The sequence below is a fragment of the Canis lupus genome, chromosome 3, assembly GCF_048164855.1.
Source record: "Canis lupus baileyi chromosome 3, mCanLup2.hap1, whole genome shotgun sequence".
In the NCBI taxonomy this organism is placed as follows: Eukaryota; Metazoa; Chordata; class Mammalia; order Carnivora; family Canidae; genus Canis; species Canis lupus.
In genome coordinates this window covers 88,128,798-88,141,172 of record NC_132840.1, presented here as the reverse complement: position 1 = coordinate 88,141,172, position 12,375 = coordinate 88,128,798, and the positions used below count along the sequence as shown (strand labels likewise).

At 45.7% G+C, this 12,375-nt stretch overlaps 1 protein-coding gene across 2 annotated transcripts in view; it reads left to right on the top strand.

The window, feature by feature from the left end:
* NCAPD3 (non-SMC condensin II complex subunit D3) overlaps window positions 1–12,375 on the top strand; it is a 60,226-nt gene that overhangs the window by 42,458 nt on the left and 5,393 nt on the right. For both annotated transcript variants that reach the window (XM_072822762.1, XM_072822763.1), the window contains exons 24-31: window positions 356–435; window positions 5,656–5,793; window positions 6,103–6,236; window positions 6,481–6,677; window positions 8,848–8,958; window positions 10,821–10,958; window positions 11,672–11,841; window positions 11,983–12,122. In XM_072822762.1, coding sequence (XP_072678863.1) covers window positions 356–435; window positions 5,656–5,793; window positions 6,103–6,236; window positions 6,481–6,677; window positions 8,848–8,958; window positions 10,821–10,958; window positions 11,672–11,841; window positions 11,983–12,122 — 1,108 coding nt within the window. The remainder of the gene's footprint in view (window positions 1–355; window positions 436–5,655; window positions 5,794–6,102; window positions 6,237–6,480; window positions 6,678–8,847; window positions 8,959–10,820; window positions 10,959–11,671; window positions 11,842–11,982; window positions 12,123–12,375) is intronic.

Here is a 12,375-nt window from a genome sequence, read left to right as displayed (position 1 = left end):
ATGGTTAGGTACCTGAAGAAGGCACCATTGGCACTCTCCCTTTTAAAACGACATGTTAAAAAATAAATAGTAAATAAATAAATAGCCACATGCTTTGAATCATTTTCCTACTAGAGTAGATATGCTGTTCTACCCATATCTCTTGACTGCTCTCTGTGATTAACAAATGTATGTGCTTTCAAGATGGTCGGGAAGTGAGTGCTAACAAACTGCACTAATGTGCCACAGATGCACTGAGTAGCTGACAGGTGTGATGTTAAACAAAAGAAAGTTAACAGTTGGTTCCATGACTGGATGCATTTACGGTTTGTATATTAAAATTCATCCTTAAATATGCTTGTTTCTCTTTACACAGGAAGAATTTGTGAAATGGAAAGGCTCTCTGTTCTTTAGATTTGTCAGCACTCTGATAGATTCGCACCCGGACATTGCCAGGTAATTCTTTCTGCACATGTCAAACAACCGAATGATTTACCTAATTTCTGGTGTATATTAGATATCTTTTCTTTAAAATTGCTTTCTAGGGATCCCTGGGTGGCGCAGCGGTTTAGCACCTGCCTTTGGCCCAGGGCGTGATCCTGGAGACCCGGGATCGAATCCCACGTCGGGCTCCCAGTGCGTGGAGCCTGCTTCTCCCTCTGCCTGTGTCTCTGCCTCTCTCTCTCTCTCTCTCTCTCTCTCTCTGTGTGTGTGTGACTATCTTAAATAAAAAGAAATTAAAAAAAAAACATAAAAAAATAAAATAAAATTGCTTTCGAGTTGAGCTGCCCAGGTGGCTCAGCAGTTTACCGCTGCCTTCAGCCCAGCGTGTGATCCTGGAGTCCTGGGATCGAGCTCCCACGTCGGGCTCCCTGCATGGAGCCTGCTTCCCCCTCTGCCTGTGTGCCTGTGTGCCTCTCTCTCTCTTTCTCTCTCTCTCTGTGTCTCTCATGAATAAATAAATAAATAAAATCTTTTAAAAAAATAAAATAAAATTGCTTTCGAGTTGTTTAGGATTTAGTGAGCTTTTGGCAGTTACTAAAGAATTAGCAGATTTTTAAGCTATATAACAAAGCTTTATTTTGCATGTAAGTTAAAAAAACTACTCATCTGGTTTGACCATTAAATAATTTCAGCATTGTGACTATATTTGCTACCATGGTTGACTCTCCCTAATGGAGTAATGAAGAGCTGTATATGAATTTGTCATAGTAAATTATGGAATTGTAGCCATTAACTGTTGACTTAACTATGTTGATTTCTTCGCCAATGAAATGTCAATTTTGATAGAATTCATGCTTTCTCTTAAGTTCAAAAATTGTGAGGAAGAAATTCTAGGAATTAAGATAGTCACACAGAGTGAAATGAGAATATACAAGTTACAAGGCTTCTTACTAATGGATGTTGCTTGAGAATTGGAAGGGAAGGGAATTGCTTTGCCACTTGGTGATTCCTATCATTCTATAATTTTTTGAGGATTAATTTTCAGGTGGTTGAGAAATGATCATAAAGCAATCTAGGTTAGCAAATGCTAACCTAGATTATGTTGCAGGTATAATTTTTTTTTAAGATTTTATTAATATATTAGAGCACAAGCTGGGAGAGGGGCAGAGGAGCAGAGAGAAGCAGACTCCCGACTGAGCAGGGAGCCCAATGTGGGACTTGATCCCAGAACCTTGGGATTATGACCCGAGCCAGAGGCAGACGCTTAACTGACTGAGCCACCCAGGTGCCACCCATGAATAATTCTTTTTAAGATAAGTCTGCAACTGGAAAATAGAATGTTGGATGCTATGGCAAAAGCTACCAAATTTGGGGAAGAGTCATTATGGAGTTCATTAACTATAAATAGCTTATAATAATGGATCCCTTTGGTTCAAAGTATGGTCATCAGTGATTTACTCTGAGTTCCATGGAAGAATTTCTGTTCGAATTTTTTTGGGTATAATTTTCCAAGGAGGAATATTTTACATAATAAAGTAGTAGAAGGTTAACATTCTAATTAATGCTATCTAGAGTCAAATAAAAAGCTAAGGCTATTCCTTTTCTTTGTTTATATAATTGAGAAAGGACCAAAATAGCGATGCAGTACCCTCTTACCTGGTGCTACCATCAGATTGGCTGTCATGTCTCTCTCAGTTGTACAATGTGGAGCCCAGAAGCAGGTGTAATTAGATGTATTGGGAGGCTCTCCCATGATGGGCTGGGGAGGTAAGATTGGTTATTTAACCTGCACTTCTGGGTTTTGTTCCCTTTTCTGAGCCCTTATGCATGTATATGAACAAGAGCATTGGTCAGCATGTAACATACACAGAACCTCTTGTAAAGGTGATCAGAGCATGAGTCAAAAAGGAATTAGAAGGATAGATACTTAAACTGTAGTAAGATTGTCAGTGCTGCTTGTATTTTGATACTTCCCTTATAAATCTTTCTATTTTTATCTCCTTATTCTGGGTTTGTTTAAACCACATGGTTCACATGTGGGCCTTGATTTTCAGCTTGGATAAGCTATTGATCATCGTTGTTAACTGGGACTTAAATTAGTCTGTTCCCATATTTTTAGGTCAGGCCTATCTGCTTGCATCAAACACATTAATTTTTCCATACGTATCTGCTAATACAGGTCTTCCAAAGAGACTATAGTGTGTTTATTTCTGGCCCACGTGGCTTTCCTGAAGATTCTGGCTTGAGCAAATTGGCATGACATTTGTAATTGGTCATACAGACCACAGTTTGGGTGCTGCACGATTGTATGATGTATTTTCCTCTCTGCCCACTAGGTGGTGATCTTGTAGTATAGCAGTCACGGGCGATAGGTAACAAGTCAGTAGTCCGTTCAGGTTTACCTGGGGAAATGCCACAGAAGTGTCACAACACAGGGCCAGGGAGGCTCAAGTCAGGGGAAAGGATACATGGGAGGTGAGATCAGGAGAGAATACAGAACAGTATAGAGCAATATAGAGATGTGATAGAGATGAGGAAGAGGGGGGACCAAAGGGGTCTGTCTGGATTTGGGGAGGTAGACGAGGATCACATGGATGTGTCATGTAGGAAATAACTTGTCTCAAGTTTCAAACAGAATTCTGGCATAGGGATCCCTGGGTGGTGCAGCGGTTTGGCGCCTGCCTTTGGCCCAGGGCGCGATCCTGGAGACCCGGGATCGAATCCCACATCGGGCTCCCGGTGCATGGAGCCTGCTTCTCCCTCTGCCTGTGTCTCTGTGCCTCTCTCTCTATCTGTGACTATCATAAATAAAAAAAATAAAAAATAAAAAGAATTCTGGCATAAATGGGTCTGAGACCATGGTGTAGGCCAGATCAGGACTAGGAGTCCACGAGCAGTGGCCTTGATTGATCAGATGCTTCAGAATAGCATTGCATGGGAAAACATCTGAAGAAGGTCAGATTTTTATGTTCCTACTAATACTGAAAGTGGAGGTTAATCTGAAAGCTGGATTCGGATTCTTAGTAGGAAAGTAATAACTGTTTTGTATAGGATTCTTATGACTTAGATTTAGCTGGTTCTTCTTTTTGTTTCCCATATAATGCCGTTAGTGTTATATAAAATGTTGAAACAGTATCCCTAAATTGGTGGTGTGATTACATACTGTTCCTTTGACATACTGTTCTGGGGGGATGCAGAGAGGTGGAAAAGGAAGCTGAGTTCTTAGGAAGGTGTCTTTGGAGGTGTTGAAGTTTTTCTGTTCCAGGTACATGAGAAGTGCTGCTGTCTGCTGCTTTGAAGGAATGCCCCAGGAAGCACTCCTGGGAATGTTGATTTCTTTTAACTTTTGAGCTGACCAAAAAAAAAAAAAAAAATTGCCTGTCTTCCCCAGTTTATCGAGCTAGTATGATCGGTGAATTTAATCCAGTCAAGGCTGAAATGTGCCTTTAGTCCCAGTAAATGTAGCATCCAGATGAGTGCTTACCCCGATTGACTTGGTTCTTGGCTTCTTGGGATGCAGAGCTCTTTGACTCTGCCTCCAGCCCCGAGTATGTGAATCCTGTGCATAATTTATATTCCTGTTGGATTTATCCACGCAGTTGGTTAAGCCAGTTATTCACCAGGTAGTATCTTGCCCATCAGTTACCTCTACTGGTATCTGTTCTTGACCCAAACTCTTGAGTAGATGAGCAGTGGACATCCAGAGTCGGAGCTCCCAAGCGCAAGCTTAGGGCAGCCCCTCTTCTTGTGGAAGAGTCCTGCATTGTCTGATCTCAGTCTCACATGGATGACTTCAGATGTGAAGAGGAAGTGCAGGTGGTTATAAGAACTGCTGTGCCCTGGTTGGTTGCTGTAGTAAAGGAAGGTAAAGTCTCTTGTTCCAGGGGAGTGGTTTTCTCTACTCTTGGGCACAGATGGCTTACCAGAGTAACCCTTCTGAACCTCACCTGCTGCAGTGACCTTGTTTGTCCTTCTGCGGGTCTACAAAACAGCAGTTTGTGTAGAACATACTGACAGGCTCCGAGATCAGCAGGTGCTTCTAGCTGGCCTTATGTGAACTTCTACTCAGGGGACTCCCTTTGCTGGTTTTGTGTTCAGAATTATGTCTGGCTCCACCCTTATCTCCTGGGGGAGTGGTCAGAGTGCCACTGTTTGCCGTGAAGCTTTTACTTGGGCTTAACTTCTTTCAAGTTTCTGGAACTACCTTCTCTGAGTTTTAGTCGCTGTGTATGCTTTGAATATTTTAATATTAGCCTCAGGAGGAAAGGTGAATTAGTAGGGAAAGGTGACTCTCCCTCGAGTCTTGTGCATCCCAAAGCGGAGAATCGTTTTGGGTCATCCTTATCACTGCTTCTTCCACCCGGAAAGTCGTCTTGTGCCCCTATGTAGGTAAAAATTGTATTTAGCTCTGAAATGACATATTAAAACATAGATCTAGAGAGTATGAATGGATTGGAGCCAGCTCTGCACCACCCCATGCTGACCCCAAGCAGATACCCATGCCTCGGCCTTCTCTCCCCTGACTTTTGTCCATGTACATTTGGCTTTGGAAACCCCGAGTGTTTTGCTCCTCAGATCAGTGCAGGGCTGGTGACATCTGTGTCTCACTGGGTAGCCTGGTATGTGCATGCTGGATGCCTCTTCCAGATTTGGGGGCACAGGAGAAAGGAGAGTACTGGAGGCTTGCTGGGGAGTCCAAAGCTCAGTGAGAGTGCTTCGCTGTCTGTGCTGACCCAAACTGTGAGGCTCTCGTAGTTAATCCCAATTCTGGAAAAAGTCCCAATGACTAAAACTGCTTTTTGTTCATTATTGTGGGTAGCAAACCTCAAGTTGAGGGAGAAAGCCAGGTGCTCATTTTCAGGTGGTGGTTTGTTGCATCAGCCATGAGAACCGCAGAATTCTACTTGAAAAGCAGTTTGGGGTGGGTTGGTGGTTTTCCCATATTTAAAGTGTACCTGAGTAGTGCACCTGGTTAGAATTTTGAAAGGAACACTAGTAGAAAAGGCCTTTATGCTGACCTTGGATTCAAAAAGGAGGCTGTTGAGCAAGGACAGATGGAAGAAGCGAAGTTTTCTCTTCTGATCTGAATGAAGCTGTGTATTGGGATAGATTTCCTCTCCCTGTCACTTGTTTGCAGTTTCCCGCCACACCTCCATGTTCTTGGTGTAATTTTTAGAGGCTGTGTGCAAAGAGCAAACAGGTCTCTTTTTTCTCTCTCCCCCTTCCCTGCAGTTTTGGGGAGTTTTGCCTGGCTCACCTGTTGCTGAAGAGGAACCCTGTCATGTTCTTCCAGCACTTCATTGAGTGTATCTTCCACTTCAATAACTACGAGAAGCATGAGAAGTATAACAAGTTCCCCCAGTCGGAGAGGTCAGTGGAGCTCTCGGGAAGGGCAGGGCGAGTGGTGGGAGATGGGCAGCTGCTTTGTACGAGTCTCGAGGCACAGACCCCGGCCCTGGCGCTCCTTGTGGCAGGCCTGCCTTCTCTGGACAGGGTGATGCGAGACCATTCATTCGTCCAGTGGCGTCCCAAGGAAGTGCCTCTGAGAAGCATAGTCATCTCAATCATGTACCTCCACCGTGGGTAGACAGTTTTTAGGATGCTGGAAACTGCTGCTGAAATGAACATCCTTGCACCCTTGCCCACATCATGTGGTAAAATTGTCCTGTTTTGTCCTAGAGAGAAGCAGCTGTTTTCACTGAAGGGAAAGACAAACAAGCAGAAACGAATGAAAATCTACAAATTTCTTCTGGAGCACTTCACAGATGAACAGCGATTCAATATCACTTCCAAAATCTGTCTTAGCATTTTGGGTAGGCCTGGTGTGTTTGGGATAAAATGTATATTTAAAAATGAAATGCCCTGTGGCTGGCTAATGGCTCAGTAGATCTCTAGCAAATGAGCCCCTGATACTGTGGGAAGACTCTGGTTTTTTCCCTTCTTTGACATCAGCTATGCCCACTTGAAGCCAAGATGAGCCCTCCTCTCTCTGTGGGCTACCCTTTCCCACCCTGGGGCTGACTTTCTCAGAAGCTGACCTTTTGTGCTCTTTCTCAGCATCCTTTGCCGACGGCATCCTGCCCCTAGACATGGAAGCCAGTGAATTGCTCTCAGATACATTTGAGGTCCTCAGCTCTAAGGAAATCAAGCTTTTGGCCATGAGATCTAAAGCAGATAAGGACCTTCTGGAAGAAGATGACATGGCCTTGGCCAGTGCAGTCATGCAGGAAGCTCAGAAGAGGCTCATCTCACAAGTGAGTGTCCTTCTGTAAACGGGCCTGGTTACACCCCCGTGCTCCTCTGCCCCTCCCCTGAGTACTGGTGGTCTGCCTCAGATCCACATTTAATTCTTACCCGTGGCCTTAACACTCAGCCCAATGATGACGATTCTCCCTCTGTGTGTAGCTCCACCTTCTCCTGTGGCCTGAACCCATCCCACTTGTCTGCTTGGATGTGCCACAGGCCTCTCAGACTCCCTCTGCCAAAACTGAGTTACTCCTCCCTTCTTCTTCCTCTCCGTCTCTTCTCCTGAAGTCTCTATCATGGAGAAGGAAACCATTATCTACCAAGTTGTCCCCAAGAGGACCCAGTACTACCCCAGTCTGAAGTCTGGCATGACAGACCCCTGCTTCGTTTGGCCAGAGTGGGAAAATTGGGATCAGACTCAGAGTGGTGCCTGACTGCCGTAGTCCTCACCAGGCCCAGGTCTTACACCAGCCTGGATCACTAGGCTGTATTTCCCACCTGAGTCCTGAAAGCTTCAGACCCTAAAGAAATAGACTTGGGTCACCGTCCAGGATGTCACCAGATCCTGTCCATTTTATCTTGCGAATGCACCATTCTGTGCTCTCCCATTCTGAGTAGCTCTGCACTTGTTTAGCTGGTGTCATTTCTGGCGGTTTCCTCACTCTGCACCCTTTGTGTCTCTAGTTTCTTTCTTTTCCAGGCTGTGCACCACCTTGCTGCCACAGCAGTCTCTTACGGACAGATTTGATCATTTTATTCTCCCACTTAAAAGAGACTAGAGGCAGATAGGCTGCAGAGGGCAGCAGGGAACTTCCAGGGAGACTGGGGTGATTAAGCAGACTGTGGTTTGGGTTACTCTATACCGTTGTCAGACTCGTTAAACTAGTCACTTAACATGGGTACATTTTATGGCATATAAGTTATGCCTCACTAATGCTACCTTTAGTCTGTAGTTTGGTAGCTTCCTATCATCTTCCAAATAAAATCCTTCTCCCAGGCACATGGAGCCCTGGGATGTCTGTCCTGCCCCTGCACCCCTCATCTCCATGCTCCCCTCCCTGATCTCTCCATTCCAGGTCACTGTGGGTTCCTTGAGTGCACTCCTACTGTTGTGTCTTTGCACACTGTCTGCCTGCCTGCAGGGCCTCTCCTACCCTGTCCTTTCCTGCTGCCAAATTCCTACATCTTTTCAAAAGATGGGCCTACCTCCCTAGGCATCCCTTTTCTGTAAGTTCCTCACCTTTGTGCCACTTATCACACCATGCCACCCATCGTAGCACACAATCTGGTCTAGAAGTCGCTTGAAGGCAAGAATTTCTGGCTTCATTTTTACATACCCAGAGGCTAGCTTTGTGTCTGGTTCAGAGAAGGCGTTTGATAGTATTGATTGAGTTGAATGCATTTAAGCCACTTTTTAAAACTATCTTTAAACTTACCATCTGTTCAAACTCATATTTATTAAAGTGTTTATTTCTCTACTGATTGACCTTTTATTTTAGGAACTCTGATAAGACTTTTTAGAAATGGTGATTTACAAGCAAGGGACGCATACTAGTGACTTTAAACGAGAAGAAAAAATACTTTTCAGATTAAGAAGGATAAATCTTACTACATATATGGGCTACTATAATGATTCTTTTTAATTCTAAAAGATTTATTAGAAAATATCTCTGGGCAATGATTATTTGTGATTAAGAATATGAAGGCTTGGTCAAATCAGGTACTATGTAACTACATAACACTTTTCTAAATGTGTGTGGAGTTATACACACAAAAAGAAATACAACACCAACTCTCCGTGCTTAGCCATTCTCAACCATTTGTTACTTCCAGCAGGAATACAAAATGTCCCTTTTGGGTAGCCAGAAGTAGACTCATTTTCATTCCAAAGGGAGGATGCTGAGTGGAGGAATTGAGCGGATCCAAGATGGGTTTGTGTGGAGGTTTGGAGATTGTTAAATTATTCAGCATATTTCTAATTCCTGTTTCATGTTTAAAAAGTAAGAATAGCATCCATCCCCATCCTACTTCACGCAACCTTCTGAGTGTTATCAAGCTCCCAGGACCAAGGTGTCGGCTCCTAGGTAGTTCCGCCGTGCAGGAGGAGCCAGGTCAGGGAGAAGCCTCGGTCTCAGAACCTTGTCCATCTAAAGCACGCCTTTGTTTGTATTATTACAGGTTCAGAAGAAGAATTTCATAGAAAATATTATTCCAATTATCATCTCCCTGAAGACTGTGGTAGAGAAAAATAAGATCCCAGCTTTGCGGGAACTCATGACCTATCTCAGGGTAAAGATGACCTTGTGCTTTGTGGTCAGTGTCTCTCGCCTCCAGCTCATTACTCAGGATCTGTCACAGTTCCAACGATGGAGCAGTTGGCTGGTGATCACAGGAACTCAAAATGCTATAAAACCAGCTTTACATTTTTTTAAGTTAGACCAGCCAGACAGGTCTTTGTCGGGGAGAAGAGAGCGTTTAACCGTAGGTTCCTCAGAAGTTGGTTCTTGGCTTTCCATGCCGTTGAGTTTATGCAGGGCTAACTCACTGTGCTGAGCATGTGTGTCCTTGATGCCAGTTTTGAGATTCAGTTTCGAAGCCTTTCTCAACTGGGGTAAAGTACAAAAGAATCATCTTAGTTCATTCTGGTGAGGGATAAAGTGAAATCGGGCATTATGTTCAATTTGGGGATGTTAACCTTTAACACTGCCTCCACATCAGAAAATAGTGCGTCTTGGGGTGCACCGATGGGGCCTGGGCCGCCATCACTGGTGGGATCCGGGGCCATGAACAGTCCTGGTCGAAGCACCCAGGATATGTAGACTTGTCTTGCAGACATAAATGAGACTCCTGACCTTTCTGGCAAAATTTTTCAATCAGCAATAAAGGGAATGTTTTTTCCTTTCTGTTCACACTATGCTATTTTCTTTCTCAAGAAATGCTAAACACATTTTTTCAGTAAGGGCTACAACCAAATTACATTGGATATAAATTCTTCAAATAGCTCTTTTAACTAAAGGAAGTTAAGGTAGGAAAGATAGGCTCATTGTGTGGAAAAAAATGAGAACTTCCAGTTATTCTTATGTTTTTATTGCCCAGAGTGTTTTAGAGCTCTGAGAGGAAAAAAATAATTTAGATCCTCAATAAACTAAAGGCTTACGAACGGTAAGTCCATCCCGTTTCTGAGCATCCGTCTGGAGGATGGCCAGCAGCTGCCGTGTTGGAGCAGCACAGCCCTCATTCCCTGGCAGCCCTCCGTGACAGCGGCTGCGCCTGTCCTCCCCAGGCCTGTGCAGCCCTCTCTTCGCAGTGGCTGGAGGGTTCATGGATTTCCTTCCCTTTGTTGGGACTCCCTTGTGGGTGGGTCTACGATAAATCTTCTCCCTCTAATGCTGTTAGGTAAGGTGCTGTCTGCCTCTTAGCAGAGAGGCCTGGTCCCTGGTGGTCCCCTGTAAGGCCTGGGGATGTTCTTACCCTCGAGTCATTAAAGCTCTTCTGTCACAGCTTCAGAGGAAGACACAATAATGGGATTAGAGCCATAAGCGCGATCCTCTGACAAAGCTAGTATAGACGGAGGAGAAACTTTTAGACCGTACGGCTTCTCGTAGCTCACTTCCAGAGGCCCTGTCAGAGCCAGGACAGTGCCATGTACACCTGCCAGTCTAGCCTCTGACTTGAAGTCCTGAGGGGCCTACCTCAGGGACCTACAGGGTCCTTTACCCTGGTGGTAACCCGGAACCGAGTCCCACCACCTGGGTGCCTCCCTGGCCCCATCCTCACCTTCAGGAACTGAAAGGGCCCGTCTGCGCCCTGCTATAAGCTCTGCTTGAGGCTCAGATGGTGTGATTCCATGTCCCTTCTTCCTCATCAGGAACCTGGGAAACTGCCTGTTGAGTGGCGGGTAGACAGGAGCCTCCCAAGAGATCAGAGCTGCTAGTTCTCAAGTCATGCTCACCGGCTGGTGTGGTCCCTACAAGTGCGGTTGGCGTTTCCAGGGAAATAGCATCGTGTTACTTATATTGGCTGATGTACTAGGAATAGTGTTGCTCTCGCAAAACAGGTCTTATTATTCCTGTAGTATTCATCAGGTTATGTTACAGAGCTTATGTATTTATTCAAGAAAACACTAAACGACCTGTCTGGGCCTGTTTTAGGAGGTGATGCAGGATTACCGGGATGAAATCAAGGATTTCTTTGCGTTAGACAAGCAGCTAGCGTCGGAACTCGAGTACGACATCAAGAAGTACAACGAGCAGCTAGCCCAGGAGCAGGAGCTGGCGAGACAAGCAGATGTGAGTGGGGGCGGCCTACAGGGCCCGGGGCACGCCATGCAGGTAGCGCGTGATCCTCCTCCGCAGCCTGCCCTCTGCTGCCCGCTTTCCCAGTGGTTCTGGAAACCCACATACGGGCCAGGGTTGGTCAGAGCGAGACCTTTTGGGTTATGTTTGGGGACCGCAGCGTGTTCCTTTGCCACGTGTGCCACTTGGATCGCTCGACCAGGGAGGCTTCCCTCCTCCCCTCCTGGCCAGGCCACGAGAACCTGTCTACAAAGTCGTCGTCATGATAGGTGGGGGGTGTGAATGCCCATAGAGCACGCTGGTCGTTGGGCTATTAACAATCTGAGATTGCAGTGATCATGGCTAACCAGACCGCAAGGCGTCTGTTTGTGGCCCTGCTCCCCATGTGCCTGTTTGGGATAGAATGTCACTGGGGGTGTATTTCTAGGTGAGCTGCTCCCCACTTCCAGACACAGTGTGCTCACTTCTGAGAAATCCATGCACGTCTGCCGCATTAAAAAATGACGAAGGCAAACTGACTTAATCCTTTTTCTCTTTAATGCCACAACATCTGCGATAACTTTCTGAAGAGAAAGTTCTACTTGCCCAGGGATGACGTGCTTTTAAAATAAATTACTTATGGACTTGCTCAGGGCATGTAAAGGTTCTATTAACGGAAAAAAAAAAGTGTCAGTAGGTAATTGGTCTTTATTTCTCTCCCCTGACAGGTTGCTCCAAGTTTAGAAGTAAGGCCAGCTCTTGCTGGCCAGGAAGGCTCCCCTGTACCTGCTGTTGCGAGCCAGCCCTCCACTGAACCCAAGGCAATTGCCAGCCAAGCACCGCCTCTGTCTCCTGCCCCAGAGACGGGGCTGTTGAAGAGGTTCATCCCCAAAGGCAGGTATGGAGCTGCCCCTCACCAGTCTCCCGCTGGGTGCTCTCACGGACGCCTCCTCCAGGCGCATCCGAGAGGCAGAGAGGGCGGTCACCCCAGCGTTTCTGCCCCCCTCCCCCTGCATGTCTGGCATGTGTTCCTCCGCAGGCCCATGTCCCTGAGCACCATCGCCATCCTGAACTCTGTCAAGAAAGCTGTAGAGTCCAAAAGCAGGCATCATAGTCGGAGCACAGGAGTGTTGTCATTGTCATTAAGCCCTGAGAGACTGGACAAAGTGTGCCATCGTGGTAAGTCCCAAGTCCCACCCAGTGGCCCCAGGGAGCTGATGGAAGTGCTGGGTTTGGTACCTCAGACACAGGGAGGAGACAGATTAAAGCACAGAACAAGCCTCCCTCTCACCCCTTTTCAAATGATTTGTTTTCTTATCTTTAAAACAAACAACTTTGGGGATTTGGGATTCTGGGTGGCAAAACAGTGTGTACTTACAATAAGAGATTCAGAAAAGAGCGTGTGTTTGGCCTTACTTACACGATGGTGATT